The sequence below is a fragment of the Cheilinus undulatus genome, linkage group 3 (assembly GCF_018320785.1).
Source record: "Cheilinus undulatus linkage group 3, ASM1832078v1, whole genome shotgun sequence".
Classification (NCBI taxonomy): domain Eukaryota; kingdom Metazoa; phylum Chordata; class Actinopteri; order Labriformes; family Labridae; genus Cheilinus; species Cheilinus undulatus.
In genome coordinates, this window is record NC_054867.1 from 3,152,078 (window position 1) to 3,167,611 (window position 15,534).

At 40.7% G+C, this 15,534-nt stretch overlaps 1 protein-coding gene across 2 annotated transcripts in view; it reads left to right on the forward strand.

The window, feature by feature from the left end:
- LOC121507545 (serine/threonine-protein kinase 4-like) overlaps positions 1–15,534 on the forward strand; it is a 64,536-nt gene that overhangs the window by 33,007 nt on the left and 15,995 nt on the right. For both annotated transcript variants that reach the window (XM_041783966.1, XM_041783967.1), the window contains exon 10: positions 12,894–13,045. In XM_041783966.1, the coding sequence (XP_041639900.1) occupies positions 12,894–13,045 (152 nt within the window). The remainder of the gene's footprint in view (positions 1–12,893; positions 13,046–15,534) is intronic.

Genomic DNA, 15,534 nt, shown 5'->3' on the forward strand with positions numbered 1-15,534 from the left:
TTAGTTTTTAATTTTTATGTCTCCCTGTAAATAATAAAAGTTTAAGTAATAGCTGTTTTAGGCTTTATGCCTTAAATTAAATAACCATTCTATTATGGCCAAAAGTTACAACTGCTTCTAAACTGCAGACATTAATTGTTAAGCACATTAGGTCACCCTCTGTTGCCTTTATAAATGCAATACTATAAAAAAAAATACCAGATTTAATCCATTGTAGATTGATGCAGTGTTGTTTTCAGTTTTTAACCCTCAGAGTAGGTTTAAGTTCAAACTGTAGACATGTTACTTTCTTAAACTTGTAATTTATGTTGAAGCTGGTTTTAAAATCCTCCAAGGAAAAGTGCAGCACTGCTTGAGCCGTCAGCTCTTACCCTGGTGAAGCAGGACTGAAATCATGTGTGTGAGTTTTTCTGCAGTTTATCTGCTGGAAAACCAACATTGTGTGTTTTTTTGTTGACTAGCATCATTACCAGAGTTAGAGGCAGCTTGCCCAGACTCGCTTGGGGTGTCTTCATAGCAGGAATCTGTCTTTTTAAAACCAAACATTTCCACATAGATAAACCACGTTTTTTTTTTTTTTTTTTTTTTTTTACTTTTAACTCAAAGTAAACAGAACCATATCCTCCGCCCGGAGCAAACAGACTGCTGTGATGAGACGTCTGATCTGATTTGTCAATACAAAAAGGCTCAACAGAGAGAATCAGGTCAGTGTCGGAGCAGGGAGAACAAAATAATAGCCTCATCAGAAGCTGACAAACAGTAATGGCCAAAGCATTTTTATCTTTTTTTAACATACATTTATAAAGCTCTTAAATCAGCTGATGAGGCAGGCTGACATCCTATCAGATCCTTTCAGTGTGCAGAGATAAAATTCAGCATCCTAACTAATCACCCCGCAGCAGTCACAGATTTGGGTTCATGTTTCTTCCAGTAAAAAGACTCTGCTCTTTGCCCTCACTGCAGTCTTCATCTTCAGTCAGACCGAGGACCTAAATGAGATCTGTCCCAGTGATGATTTCTTTTGTAAGGTGATTGGTTGCAGCACTGTGGTGAATCTATATATGATCAATTTAAACCAAACTTTTGACCTTTGGAGCATCATTCAGTTCTCCTCATCCTCTCTGATGTTCACTGATCCACACAAATGAGGCGAGGAAAATGCAATCTTCACTTCCAGTCTGGTAAAAGTTTTATCACATCTTCTCAATTGGCTGGGAAGTTTCCACCAATCACATCACATCCCTGGATGTCTGTCTTCTTATTTTTTGGTTTGATCATATCTAATAAAAGGAAGCATCTGTTAGTCAAGTTCAGACAATAGACTGGATTAGAAGTGGAAGTAGCTGTTTGTTTTCAAAGGAAATTTAAAGTGATAGAACCCTAAACCTCCATTCTGTTACACTGTAAGAAGGAGAAAACAGCTGTGACAAAAGAAAATTAAGCATTTCTCATTATTTAGAGGCCTTTATCTCCAAAGTAAACATTGATTTTAATGTGCACTAACCTTGCAAAGCAGATGGAATAGCCAGATTCCATGTCTGTCATCTATCTTGCAAAGCGCCGCTCTGAAACGAGGACAGACCTGAACATCAGTCTTACTTGAGGGGAGCGAGGTGGAAGCTACAGCCGGGGTTTAGTTGTACTGGAAGCCGAATATAGCAATGGCTGCTGCTGTTATAGTGATTAGCTCAGATATAGCTGTAGTATAGCAACAGTTTAATCAGAATTGGACCACATTTCTTTATTAAAGTAGAAAAGCACTCAGACAGCACAGACCTCCGCCATTAGCCCTAGCTCCCAATAGTGAAGAATCCTTTAAAAAATTCCTGGATTCATCCCCATGTGCTCCCCACCACGGCATTTGCTGATTTCTCCCTCCCCGGTGGGGTGGAAACACGGTGAGGCAAAGCATTGGCTTCGCTATGGGTGGACTGTCATGGTGGAAGCATTGTCTGCTGGTGCCAACAGACGCACTGACAGTCTCACCCATGGTCTCACTGGACGTCATGGCAGAGGGTGAATGTTCCTCTATTCCTCCCAGCATTGTGAGTATTCTCGCTACAATTCTCTGTCTTTCTTTCTGTTACGCTCCGACTCGTCTCCTCAACCGGGCGTGTGTATTTCAAACTCTGTAAACTCCAAAACTTTGAATGGAAACACAGCCAAAAATGCTGCTGGGATTGAAGTTCCTCATGTCCGCCATCTCCTGGTGTAAAGTGCTAACAGTGCAGAGCTCCACCATTAGCCCTATCTCCCAATAGTACAGAATCCTTAAAAAATTCCTGGATCCGGTGATCCGGATCACTCCCAAAATCTTATTAGTTCTTCCTTATGCCATTTCTGACATTTCCTGAAAATTTCATCAAATCTGTCCACAACGTTTTGAGTTATGTTGCTAAGAAACTAACTAACAAACTATCAAACCCACCCAATCACATAACCTCCTTGGCGGAGGTAATAAAGAACAGAGAACAGCTCTGAATTTTTTTCTTTGCAGAGTTGTTTTTGCACTTCTCCTGACTGGCCTCAGCATGAGTTTTATTCCCCAACAAGCTCTGCTGTTCAGAAACTGCAAGCCTGGCCTGCCAAGCTCACTGCCACACGTGCCTACTACCTCTATCGCTACATTTTGTCCTGTCTCTGTTTAGCCGGTGATGAATGTGACCGACAGAATGTTCGTCAAGTCACTTTGAAAGAAGTTTTTGAAAAGTGTTGCCCTTTCCAAACTCTTTTTATGGGAAGTTATCCAGATGAATGTGAAATATATCCATAATATAGAGATAGGAAACAGTCTGACATATCAGGCTAAGTTGGCACAAGACTTGCTAGTATGGGTGTGTATTGACAAGAATCTGGTGATACAATACGTGTCGCGATACATGGGTGCCAGTATCGATATATTGCGATACTATGAGCAAGGCAAAATATTGCGATATTTTTGTATTTTTGTGTATATACAAAAATGGTATGTATATATGGGTGTGTATACTTATGTTTTTTATAGAAATAAATAACTATGTAATGTTAGTATGGAATATAACAGAACAGAATTAAGCTATCAATAACTGTGCGATTTAAAGATGAGGATTTTTCTCATTTGTTGTAATGAATTAAAATGCTTTCAAGATTTCTTAAAGAAAAGTGGAAAAATAAATCAATATAGAGTAAATGTATTAAAATCTTTTATATTTCATGGTACATCAGCAGATACGTCTCAATGTAATGACAAGGTGCTGGTGGAGGAAGACTGATCCTCATGTCCAGCTTTAAGGACTGATGGATTGTGTTGTGACAGGCCAGTGTTTTTTTTTTATTGTACTACAGAAGCTGTCATTCTTAATGACACTACAATGGCACAGGTCCTTACATAACAAAACAAAACAAAGTATTGACTGTGTAACTATGGTTACATGAGTAAAAAACAGTGGTAGCATCAGCAGGCTTCTTTCACATTAGCTGTTAGCTCAGTATGATGCTCAGGTTCGTCGTGTCGTCCAGGTATTTCACTCAGGCATGGCATATCTTACAAATGACTTGACTCCTGTTTAAGTCTGTACCGTCTTTAATGTTTTGGAAGCCAAAATAAGTCCACATATCCTCTACGAATGCAACAGAAGCTGCACTGCTGGGTAGGCATGAGCAACCAGCTCACTCAGACCAGAAGTCTTGCGTGATCTTCTGAGCAGAGGAGAAGAGGGAAGAGTCAACTGCCTGCTGCCAGCTGGCAGCGCCTGTTGCCAACTAGTGGTCAGGGGGTGAAATTACATCACATACTACCTGTTCGGATCTTTTGATGTTATGCCCTCCGAAAAGGCTCACCAGGAAGCACACACTGTTATGACTCGTGTTTGTCTTTGTTTTGAATTTATTAAACTAAATGGCCACAGGTCATAAACCTGAAATACAACAAAAGATAAAGATTACAATATTGTCCTTTTAACATATTGTGTTAAACAGTGAATGTCCAAGCCTTTAAAGCCTTAGGTGTTATTACCTTTGACATTATCTCAATAATAACAAAGCTGACTCAAAATAATGATATTTGACTACATTACCCAGAATGCTTAGTGTTAAGAGACCATGCGCAAACGGCACTCTGCCGTCCGTCACCGGCAGTTGCTATGGACGCGGAGCTTGCGTTCATTTACCACACGTGTTGCTTATAAGATTCATAACACACAAACGTAACACAACGCGATACTCTGCAATGGATTACAGGAACAAAATCACTCTTTACTAGACAACACTGCCATTGTTACAGTAAGTTACCGAGTGTTCAACACACCTAGCATTATGCTAATGGCTAATCGTCAACAACCCGAACTTATAAACTGTCCCCGGCTAATAATTATTAGCTGCAACTAACACAACACACAGTGGTAGATGTTAATGTGTACAAACGCTACACATGATATAAACAGTGTTAGTAAGCTGAGTTAGCAGTTAGTTACATACCAACGGGCTGTGTGCTCCTGACGACGGTCTGAGTAAAAATAACAGATAACAGCCCAATGCCAAACGTAACGTTTACCTGACGTAGCTGCGCATATGTGTTACATTCACAGAACCAGAAAAATAGGAAACATCTGGACACTTATAAAACTAAAGATAAAACTTGTTCCTATTTTAACTCAAAATAAGTATCATTTAGTCCATTAACTCAAAAGTCTTAACACTACCGCACCAACAAAGTAAATTATTACTTTAAAAAGTATCTGCATTTTAAAATATCGATACAGTATTGCGATATATCAGTGTATCTATTTTTTTCTAACACCCCTACTCGCTAGTCAGTAAAATTATTGATTATTTTGTATTTATGTCAGTAAAATGTTGTGTTAAAGGAGCAGCCTGCTGCCTTAATGCTCTACTTCCTAGAGGGACTTTCAGACAGGGATGTGCACAGTTAGCTGGCAAATAGATAAAGTCACATCCTTTAGTCGTTGGTGCCTGTGTTAGAGTCAGATTAACTAACCATTAGGGCTGTCAAATGATTAAAATATTAAATTGTGCTTCAGCTCAGGATTTTGGAGGCTAATTGCATTTATTATTACCTTTTTGGAATTCCTGTATTTGGCATTTGAAACTGTTTTTGTTGACTATTGATCAGTCTTAACCAAAGGGTAACTGACTTCCTGTTTGGAAGCAGAGCTGCTTCTATAATGGAAGAAAATGTGGAGCTTTGGGTGGATTGAAGGAAGAGGAAGGAAAATGTTTGATATCAGACAGTTCAGATGACTTCTGACTTGTCCACTGAGCTGTCTGTGTTTTTTAAATGTGAAATGAAACACGGAGGAACAGTGGTGGACTTACTGCAGGGAGGCACTGATGTCAATTAGCAAATATCAAACCAAGAGTCTTCCTCATATTCTAATCTCAAAATGCTTCAATGAAGCTTAATTTACGTATTAAAATGAGAAATACTAGTAACACGTTGTTGTTGTCACATTTTTATCCTACAGTCAGAACAAAACATAAAAAACTGTGTTGCTGTATGAGGTTAGAAGATGTGATAGGGTTTTAAAATGTATGAAAAAGGTCTTGGAATGGATATTGAAAGGACTGAATTTAATGATGGATTTTGTGTTTATAATATAATACAATACAATACAATAACTTTGTTTATCCCCGAAGGGAAATTCATTTGTCTGGAGTCTCATCTTTATATCTCATTTATATTTTTTATTTTATATATATATATATTTATATATCATTTATATCTCATCATTATAGCCTGAGACACAATTATCCACACACTGACAAGTCACTAATGAACCTATCAAGCATGTGGTCTGTGGGAGGAAACCGGAGCACCCAGAGAAAACCCACCTGCACAGGGAGAACATGCAGTCTTCATACAGGAAGGCCCCAGCTCAACCAGGGGAGTCAAACCAGGAACCTTTCTGTGAGGTGATAGCATTAAGCTTCCTCCACTGTGCAGCCGTATTTTTTAAGTCCATCAATCCATCTTCTTCCGCTTATCCGGGGCCCGGTCGCGATGGTGATACAGAGGAGTTCCCAGACCAGACAGGATATATAATCCTTCCTACGTATTCAGAGTCTCCTCCCAGCTGGACATGCCCGGTATGACCCCCAAAGGGAGGCGTCCAGGACTCATCCTGATCAGATGCCCGAACCACCTCAACTGGCTCCTTTCGATGCGAAGGAGCAGCGGCTCTACTCCCAAGTTCCCTCCGGAACTTGGAGTAGAGCCACTGTCCGGGTCTCATTCTTTCAGTCATTACCCAGAGTTCATGACCATAGGTAAGAGTTGGGAGGAAGATTGACAGGTAAATCAAAAGCTTCGCCTTCTGGCTCAGCTCTCTCTTCACCACAGTGGTCCGGCACAGCGCCTGCAAAACTGCTGATGCTGCAGCGATCCGCCTGTCGGTCTTACGCTCCCTTCTACCCTCACTTGTGAACAAGACACTGAGGTACTTAAACTCCTTCACTTGGGGCAGAGCCTCACTCCCCACCCAGAGGGAGCACTCCACCGGTTTCCGGCAACGAATCATTTTAAGTGATTTTAATTCTAGCAGTAGTTTGAATTGGATGGAGGCTCATTTTTGCTTTTCTTTTTCTTCCAGAGCAGTCAAATCATGGCAACTGCTGTCTAAGTCCAAATTTTTGTTTTCTTTGTGCATCTCTGGAGCGTGATGGCCCTTTTCCATCTCCAGTGTTTGTGTTAGGAGATGATTGGTGTGTCTGAGGGCATCACCCTGACTCTTCAGGCTCTTAATCTGGAGCAGGAGCTGAGACAGTCTTTTAGCGTGAAGCTTCTTTTCCTTCTGCTGCTGCTGTTTTTGGAGGTTTATTGTCTTGTTTTTGGTCTCCAGCTGCTGTTGTTGACAGTTAATCGTCTGTTTGAGGCTGTCTCCTCCTCTCTTCAGCTGCTGGATCTGAAGCTTGAATCCTGACGTGGTTTCAGCATGAGCCCTCTTTTCAGCCTCCAGCTCCCGCTGGAGGTTTTGGCTGTTGAGGACCTCTACCCTAAACATCAACTCATGCCTCTCGTAGGCTTTTAAAGAGTTGTTGAATACTTCCTCTCTTTCTCTCTCTTTTTGAGCTAATAGCTCTCCGAGGTTAAACTGCTGATCCAGTTCCATCTGGAGTCCTGCGACCTTTTTGCAGAGCCGTTTTCTCAGCCTCTGCTCCTCCTGACACCTGACTGCCTCACATCTGAACTTTTCTGCCATTATGCTGTAGGAGTCGTTCATTTTGTCAAGCTCAGCCATCAAGAACTGGACCTGGTTCCAGAGGGTTTCATTTTCCCCCTCTTCTGTAACCAGTTTGGTGGTGAGCTTTTGCACTTTCTGCTTCTCACAGGTTGCCTCACTTTGAGCCTGTAGGAGCTCTGACCTGAGCTCCTTTATCTGATCTTTTAGTGCCTCCGATTCTGCCCCGCTGATCCTGTTGTACATCCCCGAAACTTTCTGTCTGACCCAGGTAACAGGGGCCAGGACGTATGTACTAAATCCAGAAAACATTTTTAAAAGTCCAGTAAAACGCTTCCAGAAATGGTGTAAATTAAAATTAGTCCCAATCAGGTCCATTAAATTTGACTTGATTTTTCACTAGTTCTCGTAGTCCGAACTCAGTTTAATCAACGCAGCTCCAACCAGCTCCTTATATGCTTTCCGGAATGTGCCTTGAATGATGTCATAGTAATGGTGGCTTTGATGATGTCATTGACACAGTGGCTTTGATCTTGCAGGTCCTCCAATGATTTAACAGAAAGTCTGAAGTAAACAGGAAGTTACCATGGCAACATGCCTGAAAAACCAACAACAACAACATTCTCCTCAGAGACGGCCTGTGATTGGTTAGATAAAAACTTTTACCAAAACAAATTTCAAAATAATGGATAGGTTGTCTTCAATCACAGGAAACCCCATTTTTTTGTTTTTTTCTTTTAAATGTATGGCTTCTTAAACTCTACATTTTTGGGGGATTTTTTGTAGATATATGGCTGTATAAACGCTAAGATTTCAAGGTTTTTTTCTTGTAGAAATAATGACTTTAAAACCAAAAATTGTGAGATTTTTCTTGTTGATTTATGACTTTTTAAACTCTAAAATTTTGATATTGTTTTTTGTAGTTATTTCTGTAAATGTATTACTTTTTTGCTAAAATTTTCAGGGGGTTCTTGAACTTGTTCTTCTTACTAGGAGTGTAAATCACCAGTTTCATCCAAGCGGCAACCTCCGGTCCTAAAAAATGAAGCCAATGCAGAAGTGCAAAAAATTGCTATACTGCGAGTGTCCACTTGAGGCTGGCTGCAGGAACGCCGGAAGTTCCGTCTGGACACATGTTAAACAGCCTGTTTGACACTAGAAATAAACTGGTTTACAGCCTGGTTCAAAACAGCAAACGTGTCTCATTAGCTAGTGTCTTATTGTGCTCCCACTGTACAGGGGGTGAATTTTTTTTTGTACCACGATTGTTTGAATTATATTTAGGATGAAAGCTGATTGGCGCATCTCATTTGATTGACAGATAGCTCGGCAGGCAGAGGCTCCATTTCTGTCAACCAGAATGCTAGCTAGCAGGCTGACAGGAAGTTGTGCTTAGTGGGCGGGCTGTTAGGCTGATCCAAAGTTCAGTTGAGACCGCGATTTCAATATGGAAACCTCCACGGATTGGCTTCAAGAGCTGTTTGAGTCCACCTTTTGTAAGCAGACGACTGATGTCACATGGGGTTTGTCCAATTCTTCTACAGTCTATGGTTTCATCCTGATGCGATATCGATATTCTGGACAATACGATACTTTCCGATGTCATAAAATCTGCCACATTCAATCACATTCAATTCAATTTAGGGGCCTACGATCAGTATCAGGTGATTTTACCTGAGGGACCTAGTTCCTTCAGGGGACAAGCTTTTACTCAGAGGACAAGTTTTTTCTCAGGGACCAGGTCCCCTCAGAGGACAAGCTTTTACTCAGGGACCTGGTCCCCTCAGAGGACAAGTTTTTACTCAAGGACCTGGTTCCCTCAGGGGACAAGCTTTTCCTCAGAGTCCTGGTTCCCTCAGAGGATCAGCTTTTACTCAGACTCCTGGTTCCCTCAGAGGACAAGCTTTTACTCAGAGACCTGGTTCCTTCAGAGGATCAGCTTTTACTCAGACTCCTGGTTCCCTCAGAGGACAAGTTTTTACTCAAGGACCTGGTTCCCTCAGGGGACAAGCTTTTACTCAGAGACCCGGTTCCTTCAGAGGATCAGCTTTTACTCAGACTCCTGGTTCCCTCAGAGGACAAGCTTTTGCTTAGGGACCTGGTTCCCTCAGAGGACAAGATTTTACTCAGACTCCTGGTTCCCTCAGAGGACAAGCTTTTACTCAGGGACCTGGTTCCTTCGGAGGATCACCTTTCACTCAGACTCCTGGTTCCCTCAGAGGAGTTGAGTGTGCCAACAGTTTTGTCCGGCCAATTTTTTGAGTTTTGTGTAAAATTATGTCAATTTTGGCTGTTTTCTTCTGGGTTTTTTTGTGTTGTTGGAATGGACCTAAAGAAAATAAACATGTATTCACCAAAAAAAAATTGCAATCACAACAATGTCTGGGAGAAATTGTGTTTTTTCTGGAAAAATTCCCGGGGCCCAGAAGAATTGAAGCTGTTACAGCTACAAATAGTGGACCAATGTCATATTAAACCGTATGGCTTAAAAATGGGATGTCACTTAAGTTCATATGTGAGTCAAGGCAAGTGAGCCAATACTTTTGGCAGTATAGTGTAGCTCTGTCTTCATGCTGGTAATTAAAGCATTATGGTGGTGATTTATCTTACATCAAGTTAATTGTAGTATTGCCCTTTCTTATTACGTAGGCAGTCCTGCATCAGCCTTACCTTTGAAACCATGTAGATCTGTGCACTTCTGATCCAGTCTGCTGCATTTTCTATCAGTAATGTGACTGGTGGGTGTTTATAAAACATTTAAACCAGGCTAGAGTAAGATGAGGCCATCTGAGGACGTTTCACGTTCACATGTCATAATGGTGAACTTCTCTGGAATATTTAAGGCTAAAGTTGAAAGTCATGTCTCTGATGTTTAAATTTAGATACATACCATTTAGCTGCGTTGTAGATGTGGGGTTTCAAAATAAGCCTGTTGGCAGTGTTAACTGTTATGTGGAGTTACATAACAGTTGGATCAGCTCACTGAACAGTAACTTCCCAAACTTTGAGACTGTAAAGATGTGAAATGAAGAATCTATAAGAGTGTGTTTAAGCTAAATAGATCATCTCACTTTAATTACTGTGTGGGCTTTCTTTCACCTTTAAAAATGGCGACATTTTTAGTCTAATACATCCCAGTAATGAGCTCAGTAATGCAGCGGTTCCTGGCACAGAAGAGACCATAGATATTAGGAGAAAGTAAACAAGCAGAAGTGTAAAACAGAGGAAGTGGTAGCTTCCCTGCCTCCACATGGGTTCGCACAGCAGGTCACAGTTTACAGGAATCTTTGAGCAGTCAGATAATTGCTCCATAACAGCAGATACCAAACTGGAATCAAAGAGATGTTACATCATGTGTTTTTATGGCTCTGACCTTCTTTTATCTGATTATGGTGGAAAAAAACACCATATTAAGAAAAGTGCAGCTGGTTATATTAAACATGGACTCTGCACACTCTTGGCAGATGAATCCAGTGAGGAGGCACCTGGCAGCAGAAATGGAGAATAAACAGACGTTTACTCTCTAACAGGGTGATGATACTAGACTTAAACTCGGTTTGTTCTCCAGTAAAAACAAACTAAAGAGCCGCAAGTGATCAGCAGAGATTTGAGCGGCATGCTAAAGTAAGCTAATGGGAGCCAACAACTTTGTCCTGACATTAATCATCATTATGGAGCTAAGCATACACAAATCTGACAAACAGGAGAGATAGATGGTTTCCTTGGAAGTGCTCAAAGATCCATTAAGCAGCTGTGGGAGGTAGATTGGCGGATTTACCAAGCAGAAAAGAACTAATTTACTGTCATAGATAACATTAGACATTAAGAAAAATAACCATAGTGATGATATTCTGTAATTAGACATGCTAAAACTGCATTCAGGAGCTGAAAGTACCAGGTAATCTTTATGGTGACTATTAGAAATGAATCCGCTTTAGATTTGTAACACATACAGTAAATGCAGGTAAATTATGGTACTGATGAAAGTATTGTAAAGGGGTGTTGGAAATATCAATACACTAGAATATTGCGATATTTGTGGCGCTATGCTGTATTGATATTTTAAAATGCAGTATCAATATTTTATTTATTAATGGTGTACGTTGTTGGCGCTGTAGTTTTGTGGTTTAATTTCAGCCATCGACAGCTAGTTGCGGCAGACATTCTACTCTTCCCTCTTCTCCTGTTTTTATCAGGCTGTAGAAAGAATTGGACAAACCCTGTGTGACGTCAGTCGTCTGCTTACAATAGGCGGACTCAAACGGCTTTTGAAGCCCATTCGTGGATGCTTCCATATTGAAATCGTGGTCTCAACTGAACTTTGGATCAACCTGACAGCCCGCCCACTAAGCGCGACTTCCTGTCAGCCTGCTAGCTAGCATTCTGGTTGACAGAAATGGAGCCTCTGCCTGCCGAGCTATCTGTCGATCAAATGAGACGCGCCAATCAGCTTTCATCCTAAATATAATCCAAACGATCGTGGTGCAAAAAAATTCACCCCCTGTACAGTGGGAGCACAATAAAACACTAGCTAATGAGACACATTTGCTATTTTGAACCAGGCTGTAAACCAGTTTATTTTGTGTGTCTAAACCGTGTGTTTAACGTGTGCAGACGGAACTTCCATTGTTCCTGCAGCCAGCCTCAAGTGGACACTCGCAGTATAGCAATTTTTTGCACTTCTGCATTGGCTCCATTTTTTAGGACCGGAGGTTGCCGCTTGGTTTTTATCATGCGAGCCTTCTAGTCTGACCGTGCCTGTTGCTCGTGCCTACCCAGCAGAACAGCGTCTGCTGCATTCATTGCAGATATCCGAACTTATTTTGGCTCCCAAAACGTCATTGACAGTACAGACTTAGACAAGAGTCAAGTCATTTGCAAAAAATGCCACGCCAGAGTGAAAAACTCTGACAGCATGACCAATCTGAGAGCTAGATACCATAGCTATAGCATTACAGCTAACAGCTAACATGAAACAAGCCTGTTGAAGCTACCGCTGCTCTCTATTCGTGCAAACATGTTCACAAAGTCAATACTTAGTTTTACTTGTGAGTGCCTGTGCTGTCTTAGTGTTGTTAGGAATGATGGCCTCCATAATACGATGAAAACACTGAAGCCTGTTATGTCCCACCCTCCACACTACACAGTTCATCAGTCTTTAAAGCTGGACAAGAGGACTAGCTTGGTTCCATAAAAACTTCAACATTAATAATGATATACAAACTCATATAACATGGATCATTAAAGATTGGAGTTCTTTCACTCTATATTAATTTATTTTTTAACCCTTTCAAAAAGTCCTGAATGCAAATTAGTTCATTTTAGCAAAAGATAATGTATCTTCAGATTGCACAAAAATAGTTAAAATTGCTAGATGATGCTGGTATATATACATATATTTTTATTAATAGCTTAAACCTGCTCTGTTGTATTCTATAGTTACTAACTCAAAATTGCAGGGTAGTTTTATTCATATATATTCATATGCTGTTTACATATGTAATATTACAAATATATCCCAATATATTGGTATCGGCACTCTTGTATCGCAATACATCGCAGTCTGAATGTTACTAAAGGTCAGCTCAGTGATCACATAGTAAAGTCGTGTTTATTAAACTTCCAATCTGTTTAAATTAAACATTGATTCTCTTATGTTTTAAACGTTGATTCTCTTGTGTATTAATTGTGATTTTTTTGTGTGTGTGTGTGTGACAGGGAGAGATGAGACAATGCAGCCGGCCAAGCCTTCCTTTCTGGAGTACTTTGAGCAGAAAGAGAAGGAGGCAAACAGCCACAACGATGCTGGAGGGAGAGGAGACAACAATGCAGACAACCGCAAACTGCCTCCTGAAGGAGATCTAGAGGTGGTAAGTTAGAAGAGATTTTATTCTGTGTAGAAGTAAAGTCGAGGTTGTGTGAGTGCTTCACTCTGAGTGAACCTTTACTATGTGTTCATAAAAACACAGCCAACTGTGTTGAAAGTGTGATTACTGTGATAGATTACAGAGAATTAGCAACACAGACTGCTGTCATCATGACATACAGGTGAATAGAAACTACAACTAGCCGTTACCTGAGTCTTACCTTTATGAACCTGTTAGCTCAGTTCAATACGACTCTGCATCATTACAACACACTCAATGCTGCGTACACGTTTACCTTCAAATTTACAGGCTGACAGTAACAAAGTAATTTATGCAGATGCTTTCTGTACACTACATCTACAAAGATTTCTGTGCAGCTTTCTGACAGTAAGGTTTCTAACCTAAACTGTAAAAGTGCAGCCGTCTGCTCTGTGTTTTTCTGCCTCAGCGTCTTGTCACTTTCTGAGGCCTGTACGACGAAGCTGGATTTTCTCTTATCAAGATAACTTCAGGATTAATCCTGGATTTTCTGTACGACGACACTGGTTCACTTCTTACCGGGATAAGTCACCGCAGTGACTTACAGTCATGGACGAAAATGTTGGCACCCCTGGAATTTTTCCAGAAAATACACCATTTCTCCCAGAAATTGTTGAAGTTACAAATGTTTTTGGCATACACATGTTTATTGCCTTTATGTGCATTAGAGCAATAGAAAAAATTCAAAGAAAAAAGCCAAAATTGACATAATTTTACACAAAACTCAAAATATGGGCTGGACAAAATTGTTGGCACCCTTTTAAAACTGTGGTTAAATCATTTTATTTCCAGCATGTGATGCTCATTTAAGCTCATCTGTGGCAGTAACAGGTGCTGGCAATCTAGAAATCACACCTGGAGCCAGTTAGAATGTATAAAATTTGACTCAGCCTTTGTGTTGTGTGACTGTGTGTGTCACACCAAGCATGGAGAAGAGAAAGAGGAGCCAAGAACTGTCTGAGGACTTGAGAAGCAAAATTGTGGAAAAATATGAACAATCTCAAGGTTAAAGACCATCTCCAGAGATCCTGAAATTCCTTCATCCACTGTGTGTAATATAATCAAGAAGTTTATAATCCATGGAACTGTGGCTAATCTCCCTGGACGTGGACGAAAGAGAAAAATTGACAAAAGAATGCAACGCAGGATAGTTAGAATAGTGGATAAACATCCTCAGTGAACTTCCACACAGATTCAGGCTGTCCTGCAGACTCAGGGTGCAAAAGTGTCAGCTGGGACCATACGTCGTAATCTGAATGAGATGAAGTGCTATGGCAGGAGACCGAGGAGAACCCCACTGCTGACAAAGAGACATAAAAAAGCCAGACTGGAGTTTGCAAAAATGTACCTGAGTAAGCCTCAATCCTTCTGGGAGAACATTTTGTGGGCAGATGAGACTAAGGTAGAGCTTTTTGGAAAAGCACGTCATTCTACTGTTTACAGAAAACGGAATGAGGCCTACAAAGAAAAGAACACAGTACCTACAGTCAAACATGGTGGAGGTTCAAGGATGTTTTGGGGTTGTTTTGCTGCCTCTGGCACTGGGTGCCTTGACTGTCTGCAAGGAATCATGAAATCAGAACACTATCAAAAAGTTTTGGGCCACAATGTAGGGCTTAGTGTCAGAAAGCTGGGTCTGCATCAGAGGTCATGGATGTCCTAGCAGGACAATGACTCCAAACATACCTCAAAAAGCACAAAGAAATGGTTGGAGACAAAGCGCTGGAGAGTTCTGAAGTGGCCAGCAATGAGTCCAGATCTAAATCCCATTGAACACCTATGGAGAGATCTCAAAACTGCTGCTACAAGAAGGAACCCTTCAAATCTGAGAGACCTGGAGCAGTATGCAAAAGAAGAGTGGTCCAAAATTCCAGTTGAGAGGTGTAAGAAGCTTGTTGGTGGTTATAGGAAGTGATTGGTTTCAGTTATTATTTCCCAAGGGTGTGCAACCAAATATTAAGTTGAGGGTGCCAACAATTTTGTCTGGCCCATTTTTTGAGTTTTGTGTAAAATTATGTCAATGTTGTCTTTTTCCTTTGGATTTTTTGTGTTGTTCTAATACGCATAAAGGCAATAAACACATGTATACCAAAACATTTGTTGATTGCAACAATTTCTGGGAGAAATGATGTATTTTCTGGAAAAATTCCAGGGGTGCCAACATTTTCGTCCATAACTGTATGGTAGCGAGTGCCTGCTTGATATCATCTTTAATTAAGTCAGAGCTCAGATCAAAGCAAATTAGACACACCTGTCTTTTTTTAAAAGCACCGCCTCCTGACCAATCAGTTCTCTAGGAAAATGGCCTGCCCATTTTTACAAAATTCCTGTGGAATAGATTCCCCCCCTTTTTTGCCACTTGTATTCTAGTTTTACTGCTTTATGCCCACTTTGGACACTTCTTTTTGCCACTTTCATCCTGTTGTTGCCAATTTTTCATCAGTTTTTTCCTA